The sequence below is a fragment of the Eschscholzia californica genome, unplaced genomic scaffold, assembly GCF_041429995.1.
Source record: "Eschscholzia californica isolate CP2 unplaced genomic scaffold, dmEscCali1.0.p SCAF_3, whole genome shotgun sequence".
Lineage (NCBI taxonomy): Eukaryota > Viridiplantae > Streptophyta > Magnoliopsida > Ranunculales > Papaveraceae > Eschscholzia > Eschscholzia californica.
Window position 1 is genome coordinate 33895094 of NW_028238420.1, and position 15353 is coordinate 33910446.

At 34.3% G+C, this 15353-nt stretch overlaps 1 protein-coding gene across 2 annotated transcripts; it reads right to left on the minus strand.

The window, feature by feature from the left end:
- Nucleotides 1-205: 205 nt before the first annotated feature.
- Nucleotides 206-5362, minus strand: LOC147549729 (plant cysteine oxidase 2-like). 2 transcript variants are annotated; one of them, XM_086671918.1, is made up of 5 exons: nt 4650-5362; nt 1767-1888; nt 1520-1673; nt 1151-1354; nt 206-616 (listed from the first exon to the last, which is right to left on the minus strand). In XM_086671918.1, exons 1-5 carry the CDS (start codon nt 4888-4890, stop codon nt 468-470), a joined length of 870 nt encoding a protein of 289 aa, XP_086528044.1. In that variant the 5' UTR covers nt 4891-5362; the 3' UTR covers nt 206-467. The 2 variants fall into 2 exon arrangements, with proteins under 2 accessions (XP_086528044.1, XP_086528043.1); XM_086671917.1 differs by having other exon boundaries at nt 206-619; nt 4650-5202.
- Between the last annotated feature and the right edge of the window lie 9991 nt (nt 5363-15353).

Sequence of the window (15353 nt, forward strand, 5' to 3'; positions counted from 1 at the left end):
ACAGTAGCTGCTTTTTTTTTTGTTGAAAGGGAGAACAGTAGCTGCTATGACAGCAAACTAGTCTTCATGAGAGTTGTGTCCAGCTAAATAAGGTGTTAGGAATGGGAGACCAAATGATATTGACAAACAATAGATATTAACAAACTGGAATTATTCCAATAGATTTTGACATTTGAAAAGTAGGAAAGCTACCATAATTGATGTCTGAAGACAAAACAACCTTTGTTATATTCACAAAACAAAAAGTCACCGATACAAACCATTTGACAGTTCTTTTTTTCATACAAGAAACTCCTGATTTTTCTAAGTATAGAAAACCAAAAACTTTTCCGACAAAACCCTCCATTTCTCTTCCACTATATATATATCGGTCTAGGAAGAGAGGAGAGGGGTGAAAAACAACATAACACCAAAAGTTGAAGCTTCTACCATACCGGACAGAGAACTAAAGTTAGACGGTTAATCGTTTATAGTAGTCCGAAAGGTGGTTCGATTACTTGTGGACCTAAATACTCAATACCTTCCATCTTTAAATCCTTTGGCATCTCAATCTCTTCTAACCATCCATAACTATTTCTTTCCTTCTTCTCTAAAGCTTCCTCATCTTTAGCACCATCTGCTAAGAAAACAATGTTGAAGAATATATTATAGTCAAGTACAAAATATGAAAATAAAATCATTTTCTTCCCATTATAAGAGTATAAATGTCTTCAGGATGTGGGTGGACATGAATATTCAAATTAAGTTTATGTCATTAGATCTAATCATTAATTGGATTTTTGTGAATCAACCCAGTCTATTAAGTTTGTGAATATCCAACTCAAAATGAATTGGTAAACCCTGCTTATTATATTTTATCGGCCATACGACTTTTTGTTATTCATGTACAAATGAGCCCCATGTAAAATGAATTCTTTATGCCTAACGCGTTTTTTGTTGGATGATGTGGAACATGATTGACGGTCTCGCACAAAAGAATTGACAATCAGTCGCTAGAGCCTAGATTTTACACTCTTGAACATGTCTTCCTTCCCGTTTGTTCATGTGCCACTCTACTGGCATAACTACGACATTCCGATTTTCGCTCAGGATTCATTCTGTCTCAATAGATTTATAAGTAATTAAATAATACGGGAAGTTTCTTGTTTACCTGTAGAAAGGTAACAGGGAAAATCTCTGTAGTATGAGCAATCTCGACCATCTTGTTTCGAATATGGTGGTCCAACCACATCAAGCACTGCACAAGGTGTTATGGCTGTAAATTCATGAATGTTGCCTCCAGATGTCGGATAAAGTACTGATGTATTGCATGGAGCACTGAAGATAGTATCAGCTTTCAAACTTGCCAGCTTTACTGCAAATTTAGACAAAACAATCAAATCGTTGAGACCATCATAAACACATTTATCGCAGATCTACACATCCAATCAAAATTTCTTTGTCAAATCTGAACTGTAAATTATTCTACTTCACATGATACGTAATCGAGCGATATAAAAGGAGAGTTCAGAGGACTAACATTTTGATGAGATTGAGTCTTCTCGCTTAATCGGATCAACCCAATCATAAGATTTGATATGCATCGTTCCTAAGAGGAGTTTGCTGAAAACGGTCATTCCTGGGTGGTTATGGAGTGGGATAACGCCTAGTGGTGGAATGAAGAACAGGTGCATCTGCAAAATACTCGAAAATTAAAAGACGGAAATTTTCAAACGAGGGAAGTTTATATGTAAGTTAATTAATTAGGAGTCGGATTTAGCACTTACCGTAAAACTATTGCATTTGTATATAGTAGTATAAGTAATACTTGGAGTCTCTTTCGGAATATTATTAGACTTGAAGAAAAGAAGATCTCTACTTAGGCCTACATCTTCTGGCTTCATACTATCTACAAAACAGAAGAGAAATTTGTAACTCGTGTTAGTCAAATGTTACAAAACACTTCGTTATATATATTTATGTGAGTTTTTTGAGCCTAGGTTTTTGATGATTTCTCAAAATTGAAATTCTTGATCAATGTAGGAACAATATCACCATTTTCTTCCACCAAGATAGCAAAGTGGATGATTGACTCAATAGTCAATCCATACTAGAAATAATCCCAGGACATATTTTGATCACTAATTGGAGTGAACAGGTGTTAAGATGTACCAATATATACCAAACTGTCAACTCTGTGCATTTCAACAGGACTACCATTTGGTTTGTAGTCCTGCTCTGTTGTGACAGGAGAGAGAGCCCAATACATTAATAGGCCACATCCTAATATGCCCACTTTCCGACTTTCACCTACTTCATTCTTAACTCCAATTCGTCACGTTAAGTTCTCAATGATCTGGTTGACCTTAAAATCATTAAAATGTTCATTTCCATGTCCGATCCGCCCAATGTTACCTAGTATCTGGATCAGTCCGGTACGTGGTACAGGTACGCGATTCGCTAGCATGTGAGTATCAGGAATGCTGGGGATATACATCTCTGTACGTTTTCTCAATTGTTGTAAGGTTTGGACTATTTTCTTAAATATTGTACTCTTTATGGTGCATATATTTAATAGAAATACCTATTCCCCAACATTTCTATTTTCGTAAAACTTAAAATCTTATTAATTTAAAAAATCTAGCAGTTAAACTACCCAACTAGTCAAACTTGTAGACTTTTACATAGAATTTGGGTTGATTAAGACTACAAATTTGGAGTACTAGATCGCAAACCTATTCAAATAAGATGCGAAGAAACGAGTCCGCAGTAAGCAAGAGAGAGTAGAGTATCTGGTAACATTGGACCCACTAAACTTGATATAAATATGTAAGCTACCATCTAAACAGGCAAATCTAAACCAACGAATGAAATATCTTTTTCGGTTCGGTACAAATTTTGTGATTCCTGATACTGGCATGTTAGAATCTAGGGTCCATTAAATCATTATTTTATGTTCAATTATAAAATAAATCTAAGGACATAATGAAATGCGATTGTGAGGAATTCAGTGGTGTGTTCGGATGGCGGAATCATGAATCCGCGGATTCATGATTCCAAGTAACATTTTTTGGTTTGTTTGGCAACTAATAGGAATCGTAGGATTTATTATTATTTGAGTATTTTCAAACGGTTCTTTAAAAAAAAATATTGAATCAACCTTGTTTTCGAAACTCATTTTTTCAAATATCGTTTCATTCGAGAACTCTCATTTTTCTTCGTAAATTATATTCGAGAACTGTTTTTTTTTTACTTTTTTTGAAAAATAGTTTTTCCCGAAATGCGTTTTTTTTCTCAAAAAAAAAAATTCCCCAAATTTTTTTTCAAAAACTATTTTTTTCGGTAACCGATATTTCATGAAAACAATTTTTTTAAAGGAAAAACTGTTTTCAAAGAAAAATATGTTTTCTGGAAAAAATCGGATCTCGAGAAAAAAATAATTTGGGGAAGAATCGGTTTTCGGGAAAAAGACGGTTGTCGAAAAAATCGGATTTCACGAAAATAAAAAAATTTGGAGAAAAATGATTTTTGTGGAAAAAAATGATTTTCGGAGAAAAAATGATTTTCTGGAAAAAAAAACTGATTTTTGCGGAAAAAAATAATATTTTTAAAATAATTATTTTGTATAAGAAAATATCTTTTTTTGTTGCTTTAAGTTTATTAATCCAAAATCCTAGCAAATCGAGTAGGGTGGGATTTTAGTCCAATACAAATTTTGGAATTAAGAATCCTTAAGATTGAAGAGTCCTAGGATTCTTGGTAGCCAAATAGACCAAGGATTCATGATTCCTACCAAATCCCACTTTTGATAAGAATCCTGCAACCAAACACACCTTTACTAGAAATCTCAACCAAACCTAGCCAAACAATACATAAGGAAATGCTATTACTATAAATCAAAGTAAGAGATTGAATTTTAGTGAAACCCCTTTTTTCCCAGTTAGAAGTACGAAATACCCCTACACTTATTATATTTTTTTTCCCTCTCATATCACCGCGTGTCCACATAACACTCTAACTTTGGTCTTCCAATGAATTCTTTTATCTAATTTTAAGTTCACGACTGACATAATACTGTAACTTCAGTAATTCCATGAATATTTTCTATATAATTTGCAAGTTAAATGAATAATTTCTCTTCTACATTTTTTCGGTCAAATCATAATTTCAATTTGCATTTGTGTTTTTTTAATGCATAGAAAGAACAACATATATGAAGAAGTCTTCTTCAAATTGGTTACACTTGAAAACACCAATTTTAACGTAAAACAAAACAATGGAGAAGTTCAAAAGTTATTCTTAAAATTTTACTATTTATATTTTCAATTCTTGCGATTTAGTAATTTTGAATTTTTGATAAACGTAGTTGGTAAAGTAGAAAAAAGATGGATAAGAGAAGTAAAAAATAAGTACTATGAGAAAAGAAGATTAGTCCGCACAACATAAAATCGAATAGGTACGAGAGATCGAATAAAGAAAAGATAGAAAAAACAATAAGAAATTAGGTATTTTCCTACTGCGCAAAAAGAAAGAGTTTCACTGATATCAAATTAAAAAAATACTGCAAATTAAAAATTAGAGACGAGGGGGTATGACTAAATTGCCCAAAAAATACGGAAAAAATTTGCAGAAATTAAAATATACTCTGTGAAAGAGAGAAGATGAGTTACCAAGAATGTGACACAAATTTTGAACATGTTGAGGTGGAGGAACTGATCCTGCTTCTGTTGCTGGTCCTTTAAAAACTTGAGTACAAGCCATGAACAAATTCTGAAGTATATTTGTCGGTGGAGGATTACAACGTTTTGTTCTTCTTCTAGTTATACATTTCTCCTTCTTCTTCTTCTTCTTCTTTTCAAGTACAATATTATTGTTCCTCTTTTTCCCTATTAAACATGCTTCCATTGTCATCTTCAAATCACAACTCAATTTCTCTCTCTCTCTAAAACTTCAAAATGATATTTATGTTTGCTGAGTATCTAATTTCTACAATCCCCACAGACCTAATTTTGTAACTAGATCTGAAATTTTCACAAGGTTTTAAGGTGATTGAGAAATCAAATTTCACCAAGAATACAGATAATAACGCGGTTACGGATCTAGTGAAGAAGAGATCTGAAAGATTGTTGAAGAAGAGAGAAGATATTTATGAAGATAAAGGAGAATTAGATCGTAAAACGTGAAGAAGGATAATGTATAGTAGTAATATTTAATAAGAAGACCAAGACTAGAGGTAGAGGTGGTGGTGGTGGTGGTGGTGCAAAACAAGGGGCCATGAAAGGAAACAAGAAAACCAGACAGCAAAATGAACAACTGACTTTTTTTGTATTAAGTCACTCTTACCGCCACATCTCAAAAGATATTACACTTGCTAAATCAACTCGCTTTTTATGCTTCGGTACACTTCGGTTATATTCTCAGAGGAGGTGGAATCTATGGTTATTTTTTTTGAAGCCAAGGGAAACATGTCTATTAATAAATGATAAAATCACAATGTTACATGGACGATAATTCTTATTTCTCTCCTCTGAAAACTTCATGAGAGTTACATACCTTCAAATGCAAAGTGCCTCATGAAGGGAAAGAAATTGCACTATACACAGACACAGACACAAAGACCCTAAAGGTCGATAAAAAGATCCTAAAGATCGTGAAAAGAGACCCTAAAAGTCGGACAAAATAACTGGATAAAAACTAAAAGAAACCACCGCCGCTGTCACCGAAAAACTATTGTCGTCACCGGAAAACCACATCCGTCGCCTGAAAAACCGCCTCCGTCGCTAGAAAACCGCCTCCGTCACCGAAAACCGCCGCCACCATAGAAATCCGCCGACACTGCTAGAAAACATTGTCCCGACTAAAACATACGTCCGCAACATAGAAATCCTATCATCATTAACTTCGACGTCCTCATCAATTTCACACATCAGTTTTATAAATTCAAAGTATGAAGATGATCCTCCCCGAACAAATCTCACAGACTAAAAATGAACATATCATCTTTTTCTCTTTTTGATCGTAATATGTAGAATCAATGAGAAACAGTTTCCTCCAAACGAAATTCAATAGAAGGACGGATGAGAATAATGATCTTGACAGTTTCGTAACAGATAGAAATATAAAAGGGTTAGGTTTTAATGGCATGGAATTTCAGTTGATAAAAGTTTTATCTATCTTCTTCTTTTCCTTCTTCTTCTTCTCCTTCTTCATCTTCTTCTTATTTCTCTCTCTTCTTTTTATTCTTCTTCAACAATGGATCGGAAGGTGAGAAACAACATAGTCTAGAGATTATTAATAGACTAGGGGCGTGTTTGAGGAAGTGATCGCGCTGGACCCCCTCAAATTAAAAAAATTTCTTAAACAACCATGACCGTAAATGTAGAATTCACACTAACAATTTGACAATTTAAAATGATTTGAAATATATATATATATATATATTTATATATATATATATTAGTGGGTAAAGATCTGCGCAACAAGAAGATTGGATAGTGTCCAGTTCAACTACACAAATAGACAGCTGAATGATCATGCAGACAAGCTGGCTAAATAGGCGAGGAAGAAGAATAAATCAAAGTTGTGGAAAGTTGTTCCATCTTTTTTAATTCATAAGTATTGTAATAGTGTACTCTTTTGAGTTTATTGAATGTATGTCTTAACAAAAAAAAAGATCTGCGCAACAACCATGAAGTCACAAATTTAATATATCGGGTTTCAAATTCTCAGTCATGCCACTGTCATGGACATTTGATATTTGTGACTATTAATGGATAATCAATAGATATTTAATATTATCATATTATTATTATTATTATTATTATTATTATTATTATTATTATTATCTTTCCATACGGAACAACATATTCATATTGATTTAAAAATACATTCTTTTGATTTTCGTAGATATCAACAATTGGTAGATATATTTTCATTTTAAAGAATAGATATTTATTATTATAATATTAATTATTATTTTATCATTTTTGTTATTACGAGTAACACAAATATTGGTAACATTTGGTAGCCTAAGTGGTTAATAAGGTTTAGAGTCAATGCCCTTCAATAATGTGGTTGGACTTTACATGGTAATTTATTTAGTTGGACTATACCCGGTTTATGCAAGAGCTTGAATGTTACAATGTTCACGGTCAATGCCCCTATTAATCTATGGATATAATTTTGGTTGGTTGAGTTCTTTATTTAGTTTTTTTGTTTTCAAGGTGTCGCAGAGCAAATACAACGTATCATATAGTAGCATCCAGACGGAAACAGGTAGTAGTATTTGTAGTTCCCGCCCCTAATAATAATAGGAAATTTCACTACCACTTTTTTTTTTTGTGTAAGTCCACAGTTTTGAGTTTGTTACTGTGTGATCTTTTTTTGTACACCACCAGACATCAGTGTTGTTGCCCATATCCATGCCAATAAAGTGCATGTTGAAATATGGATCACGTGATCACATGTGGTTCTGCTCCTGTTTTGTGGAACCCACCACCATTGCCACATGGCATTTCCCCCTACTTGTCATGGTACAAAAATCCTCTTTCAAGAAAAAAAAAAAAATACATTATCCATTTTCAGTCTTCAAGCTAATAAGTCGAGTCTTTCAACCACAAAAAAAAGGAAAACTAATAAATCTTAGTAGGAAGATATGAAATACAAGTACTCTTTTTCGAAGATAGTGAGGGAGATGGGTAAGCAACTGTTCTACCAGTTGGTTGTGCATGAAATCGTAAATTCAATCTACTCTGAAAATTGAATCCAGCTACATTGATTTGTAATAACAGATGTAAACAACTATAAGAATGTGTTTGTACATGGGAAATGATATAGTGGTTTAGAAATTGGTACTTAGAGGGTGACATATTTCCTCATTTAGAAACAAAAGCGGTCCGCACCGTAGTCAAACTTTGAAAAAACCTCGTCTTTTAGTGATTCCACATCAGCTGGGCATTAAAATGCCCAAAAAACTGGGCACTCTAGCATCTCCATTTGTATATTTCTATGGTGATGGTAGTAGTTATAGAGTTTATTCTGTTCATGTATTTGTTCATATGTATCCATGTCATATTGAACGTAATTACTCTTAGAGTCCATGTAAAAAAAAAATCACACTTAATGAATAATGATCCTTTTATGAGAGTTATTTTATTTCAAATTTTAAAAATTAATATGTGCAAAATAACTATAACAAAAGACAATAGTCAATAACTGCTAGTCAAGTTGGTACTTCATTCTCTCAACAAAAAAAAAAAAAAAAAAAAAGTTGGTACTTCATTTATTCCATAATTCTTGAGGTCCCAGGTTTGATCTACAACTGAGGTTGAATCTGTGATTTATTGAACTTTTGTGAGAATTATTTTATTTCAAATTCTAATGATTAGTATGTGCATAATAACTATAACAAAAGACAGTAGTCAATAACTGTTTTTCTTTTTTTGGAAATTGACTACGATCTACGTTAGTCATTATATTAGGATTGATACATCAAAGATGTGATAAGCACGAAACTGCCAAATTCAAACTCGTACAAAGAACAGTTCTATTATGGCCTAAAGCCCAACAATACTATTTATACCTTAACTAGGGTATAGCCCGTGCTCGTAGGGCACGAAAATTTCTATATTATGTTATATAAAATTATAGGATATTTTACTCTTATACACATATTGAAGTAATAAAAATATATTAAAAATAATAACGAAGATTATATTTAGTTGTTTGAAGGGAGAAAAGAGGAAAGAGAGAAAAATAGTTAGAGAGTTTATAAGGAGTGGGTAATTATTCTCACTTTTCCACATTTTTCCTTTAAAAACTCGTTAAAAAGAAGGGTCGTGATTTACAAAAAAGAATTGGACGACCCAGATTTATAAACCAAAGTTATGACATGACACCAAACCTATGTCATTTGTTATATAGACTAGGGATCTCCCGCGCCCTGCGGGCGCGGTCAATCCCTTCGGACTTACGCCAGTCGTGGTCTAAAACTTTCATAATACAAGTACGGTGGGTTCAAGCATTCGCTCAGATGCACGTACTACGTTGTCTAATCGTCGTCTGACGTCACGCAGACCGAATGAAAACCTAGATGTGCTAGCATTTTTTTAATCATGTGTTGCTAGCACGTCTAGGTTCTCGCTCGGTCCGCTTGACGTCAGACGACGATTAGACAACGTAGTACGTGCATCTGAGCGAATGCTGAACCCACCGTACTTGTATTATGAATGTTTAGACCACGACTGGTGTAGGCCCGAAGGGATTGACCGCGCCTGCAGGACGCGGGAGATCCCTAGTATAACAAATACGAATAAAAAAATATTAATCTCATTTAACTGAAACTTTAAAATAAAATAAAATTAATTACAATTATCGGAACATGATGCAGGCGCATAACATGTGGGCCCACGTCCACGCGTGCCCACATCCTATTCGACCATAATAGTAGTTCTAGTTAGTATAGGATTAGGAAGTTACTTTAATTTGATATTTCTTTATTTTGAAGTTTCTATGTTTTGAGTATTTTATTATTTTAGGAATCCTAGTTTGAGTCTATCTAGGAAAGTTTGTTATCCTATAAAAGGAGGTCTAGTCTATTTTATTATTCACATTGAAGAGAAAAACCATTGAAGTTAATCAAGTTTTAGTTTATTTATCGTTTTCTTTGCAGTTCTTCGTTTATTTTATTGTTCTTATTTTAATTCCGCTGCGTCTACATCAGAACATAAGAGATTTACAACTAAAAAATCGAATACAGTGCATAAAGAAATAAGTTAACACAAAATTAAGTAAAACATCATTACAAACAAATCAATCACCAACTAAAAAATATTGATTAGTTTTTTTTTGTTTAAATAAATATTGATTAGTTTAACAAAAAAAAACTAAAAAATATTGATTTCACAAAGTGATTGGGGTGATAGAGTATATCCACTCGATTCTAGTATATGAAAGAATATACTATGCAATATATTGATTCGGTAGAATATCGTGGGTATATTTCTTGTAATATCCTCAGTAATCCTATAATATTCTTTGTAACATTGTTTGTAATATTCCTTGTAATATTCCTTCTGAATACTATATAATGGAACCCCTACCAGTGATTATGGGATGGGAGAATTTCACACTTTCATGGTATCTAGAGCTTAAGGTTCTGAATCTAATTTTTTTTTTTCTTCAATTCTCTCCATCCCCAACCTTTCAACAATGTCTTCCTCCTCATCCACTCATTTCCTGCAATCCCCCACCTTGACTAATCTAGTCCCTTTAGTCTCTATCAAACTAGATTCCACTAACTATCTCACATGGAAGAAACAAATAATTTCAATCATGAAATCCCAAGATCTATTTCACCGTGTCGAAATTGATAGGCCCAAAATAGGTCTATTCCCACAAGTATACGGGTTCAAGTTATAGTATAATTTGTAAATCGGGAAATCGTCCCATGGAATAGGTAGGTAACTTCGAATATTGACGGCGAGTTTAGCCCAACAATCAAAATGTCAATAGCTAACTTAGACTAACACACACACCCCACTTCATAAGTTCGATGATTGATTTGGAAGAAGTAAGAAAACAAATAAAATTATCTAAGAGAGAGGTAAGAGGATATCTAAGGTTATGAAATCCACCGCATAATTTCACTTTATAAAACAAGCACTTAATTACTTAAATCTCTTTTATATTTACTCGAGATCCAATATAATGAACTATTTGGATTCCGGATGATGTTCTAGATAAAACAATTTTATAATTACTAATTCTAATTGTCTTCCTTATAAAGATTCGGATCACTTAACTATTATTCATCATCTAAAAAGCATACTCCATCTAACAACTTAACGAAAGTACGAAATATCTAATTATGAGGCATGAGTAATGGAAAGAAAATCCAATCCATATAGATAAACAATCAATAGACATTAAAGCACATCAAAGGATTTAATTAATCAAGAACAAGTATTATAAAGATCCAAAATGGGTTTCATTTACAACCTTAGATGACTAAATTAACTATACACGGAATCTAGAATAACACTCATTGACATTGTAAAATAAATGAAAATACTAAGAAATTAATGGAAAGAAATCACCAAGAATGTTCAAACTCCATATTCCCATGTATCTCCATTTTATCCAAAATTTGTTCCATTTATGCTCAAGAATTTTACTCCAAGAAATCCAAGTAATAGTTATTTTATTGCCACCCAAATAAGAAAAAGAAAGAGAAGGAAGAAATTAGATGTAGAAAGGAGTTGGAAAGAAGAGATGAAAGGGGATAAAGATCATAGAAGAATGTGGAAGGAAGAAGGTGAAAACTATTAATGGAAGAATAATAGTGGTAGAGAAGAATTAGTAGTAGTAGAGTAAGATAGAAAAAGAATGGAAAAGATGGATTAGGTTGGAGAAAGAAATAGGTAATAGAGAAGAGGGATTGAGAGGGTTTGTAAGTCTAGAGAGAAATGAAAGAGGTAGAGATTTATTTATAGATGGGTTGATGGCTAGGGTTTTAGGAGTTAATTGGGAGAAAATGGGAGAAAAAGGGTTAAAATAGGAAGTTAAGGTTGCTTTCTACTCAAGAAATGATTTCTTATTGGTTGAACATAAAGTGAGACAAAAAGGAGGGGTATAAAAGTAATTTTCGAAGGGCTTAAAAGTGAAAAGAGGGACCACATGCTGATGTCCGGTTTGTGCCACGTCACCTGCTATTATCCCACCAGCCAGAATGGTGCCCGAAAGTGTCCCACCAGTCTACATTGTTTGACTCCAACTTTGACTATGCATATCTCACTCTTCTGGACTCCGAATTGACTTCCGTTTTCTCCTACGAGCTCGTCTCGGACTCTACTTTTCACTCGTCACTGACCTTGTCCAAATTTCCCAGAATACCCTTGACTCCAGATGACCAAAATACCCTCCGTGTATATTTTTCTCATTTTTAACCATTTTCACACCTAACTCCGCAAAACACACCTAATCAAGAAAACCAACCATTTTATTATAATAAAGGCTCGAAAAGAACTAACTCGGCTAAATTAAACGACTCAGATGGGGCATTTTCATGACCCATCAGAAATCACAGCTGCTGCTTGATGGGCCTAGAAAGGTTACCCTAAATAGGTCTACACCCGCAAGTGCACGGGTGTCAAGTTGTAATAATTTCCGGTAAGACCGGTTCGTTCCTCAGAGACTAAGTGAAATCTATTCTAAAACTAGGAAATATTAAGATTTTGAAAATGATTTTGATTTTGGTTTTAAAATAAAATAAATAAAATATTAAAACGATTAATAAGGTGAAACTCCAACGGGGGGAGGTGAAATGGGAGAGAGACTAAGGTTTCTAAATTCACCACATACAATCAGTTTAAGAACCAATAATTAGATAAATTAAATCTCTTTTTTTTTATAACTCAGAATTTCGGATAATGAACTATCCTAATTCCGGGAGATGTTTTCGTTAAAACCTCGATTAATATTTTGAATATGGTTTCATCATTAACCCTAGATTAGAGGATTAGATAATCATGATCGAGATTTAAAATAAATACGAAAAGTAAGAGAGAGAATGGAAGAAGAATCATAACTTTTCTTGCTGATTTCCTGCTTTTCAACCAAACAGACCCTAAGGGAAGGGTTTTCCTTCTGTTTTTACGATTTTCCAGGAAAACAGACCAAACAGACCCTTAGGGAAATCAATTTTCTCATCTTCTCGGAAACGATTTCCCTGTGGGAAAGTTATTTTCCACGCAATTTTCTCGTCTTCCTCAACTGAATTCTCTCTCTAGCTTTCTGTAATCTCTCTCTTTCTTTAATATAATCCTTCCTTTCTCTCTTTACATCCAATATAACTGAAAAGATTGAAGCTTTATTAATGAAATCAATAAAAAAAAACAAGTTTTAGACCATAAACTTCTCTTTGTTTCTCTCTCTGTCTCTCTACAATCTTTTCCTCTCTCTATCAACAATCTCTTCCTATCTCTGTGATCTCTCTCTCTCACAAAGGAGAATAAGGAAAAAGAAAAATAATCGAATCAATGGTGTACTTCTCTGTATTCCAGCCGAGAGCTTCTATATTCATCTCACTTTCTCTCTCTAATCTTTCTTTTCTGATTGAGCTTAAGAGAAGTGATCCCCAACCGAGATGATTTTCAATTCTCCAGTCTCTCATGTTTATAGAAGTCCAAGAAACAGAAAGTTGTAACAGCTCCTTTCTCTCTCTAAGAATATTTTGAATCAGAGAAAGAAATCGGATCAGCTCTCTCTCTCTCTCTAATATTCCCCTTTACTTGATTCAATAATATTACCTTTCTCTCTCTCTACTGATTTCACAATATCGAGCTATCTTCCTTTCCATTTCTATGAAGTTATCAAACATTCAATATCCAGCTCTTACCATCAACCCAAACCTTCCTTATTCTTTCTCTATCTTTCTTTTGTTAAAGATACCCATAATATCTCTCTCTTTCTCGAAATAATATCCAGTCAATCTCTCCCTCTATGATGATCTTCTATCTCCATCTATATTTTCATCTCCACGATTCTCTTTATCTCTCTGTCTAAGATATCACCTTTCTCTCTCTAAATATTAAAAACACAAATTTAGAAAGAAAGAGATAGTAGAAGAGAGATGATGACTGAGAGGGAGAATTCCACAAATGTGGGCGCCAGATTTTTGGGCTGTTAAGTGAGATTGATATGGTGTATCGCGGTGTATTTCAGGAAGCTGCGACGCGCTTCAGATGATGCCATGTTGTTCGTCTACTCTCCCAGCCGTTGGATTCTGCGACGCGTGTAATGGAGCACCCTAATACCATGCGTTGCATTCCATGTCATCCGTCTTTCAATAGGATCCCGAATATCACCCGTGCGCCCACCAGTGTACCGAGAACTTATCCCTCACTGTCAGCTTGCACGCCACGTGGCACTGAGAGACCTAACTTGACCCGATTTAGACCAAAACTTTGACCTCATATAATTTTCGCACTCGGACTCTGATTTCACTTCTGTTTTCGCCCACGATTTCATTTTGGACTCTATTTTTCATCGGAGTATGAACATTGGTCAAATTTACCATAGCACCCTTACCACTAATTGACTAGAATACTCTCAACACGTCTTTCTCCCGATTTTAACCGTTTTTCGCGCTCAATTCCATAGAAGACACCTGACAAGAGAAACAAGTAATTCATGAGAGTAACTGCTCGAAATGGACTAACTAACCCGAGTTAAGAGATTCAAATGAGACATGTTTCATGTCTCATCACTGCTCCACCAAATCAAATTTTTGATGAATCGTTGAACATGGATATTGTTAATCCAGCCTTTATGCGATGGACCAGAATTGACCAAACTATCATTAGTTGGCTCAATACAACAATATCTCCTTCTATTCTTGCACAAACTCCACAGTTCAACACTGCTCGAGAATTCTCCAACTATTTGGATACGACATTTTCAGCTCAAAATAATGCTGGTAAGTCCCAACTTCTTCTTCAACTACAAACTATGCAGAAAAATGCTTTGTCTATGACTGACTATGTAGGTAAAATTAAGGAGATATCTGATGCCATCGGCGCCTCTCATATGCCGGTTTCTGACATTGAACTTGTATTGCATACTTTAAGAGGTTTAGACCTAGACAATTCAGCCTTTGTGACTGCAATCGAAACAAGCGAAAATCTTCCATCATTCTCTCAACTTCTTCCTTTGTTGTATACACATGAGATGCGTATCCAACAACAACATACTCCTTCTTTTCAGTCCACAACATTGGTGGCTAAAACCCATACTCCATCACATGATTCGACTCAAAATCGGTCCTATGGTTCTAGCCGAGGTGGTCGTGGTGCCAGGTTCGGTAATAGAGGTCGAGGACGTGGTAGAAGCAACTGGAATCCCACTTCTACGAATCAAAGAGGTTCAATTCTTGGTAACCCTAATCCTTCTTCTTCTTCTTCTTATGATCCACAAGTTGTTTGTCAAATATGTGGACGTCGCTGCCATACCGCTTATTTTTGCTACCATCGAAGAGATCAAAACTATCAACCGAACGATATTCCTCAATCGTTCAATGCTTACCATCAAAATGCTGAAATTTATGATCCGTACTATTATGCTGACTCTGGGGCCTCCAATCATATGGCTCATGATTCCACCCAAATGGTTAAGATGAATCCTTACAATGGCAGTGACCAAGTTTCAGTTGGCAATGGTTCACTTTTACCTGTAAAGAATACCGGTAATGTTATGCTCAATTCCCCATCATCTTCATGAACATTGAGAAATGTGTTTCATGTACCTTCTATAACAAAAAATCTGATCTCTGTCTCTCAATTGACCAAAGATTTAGATTGATTCGTCGTGTTTGATAA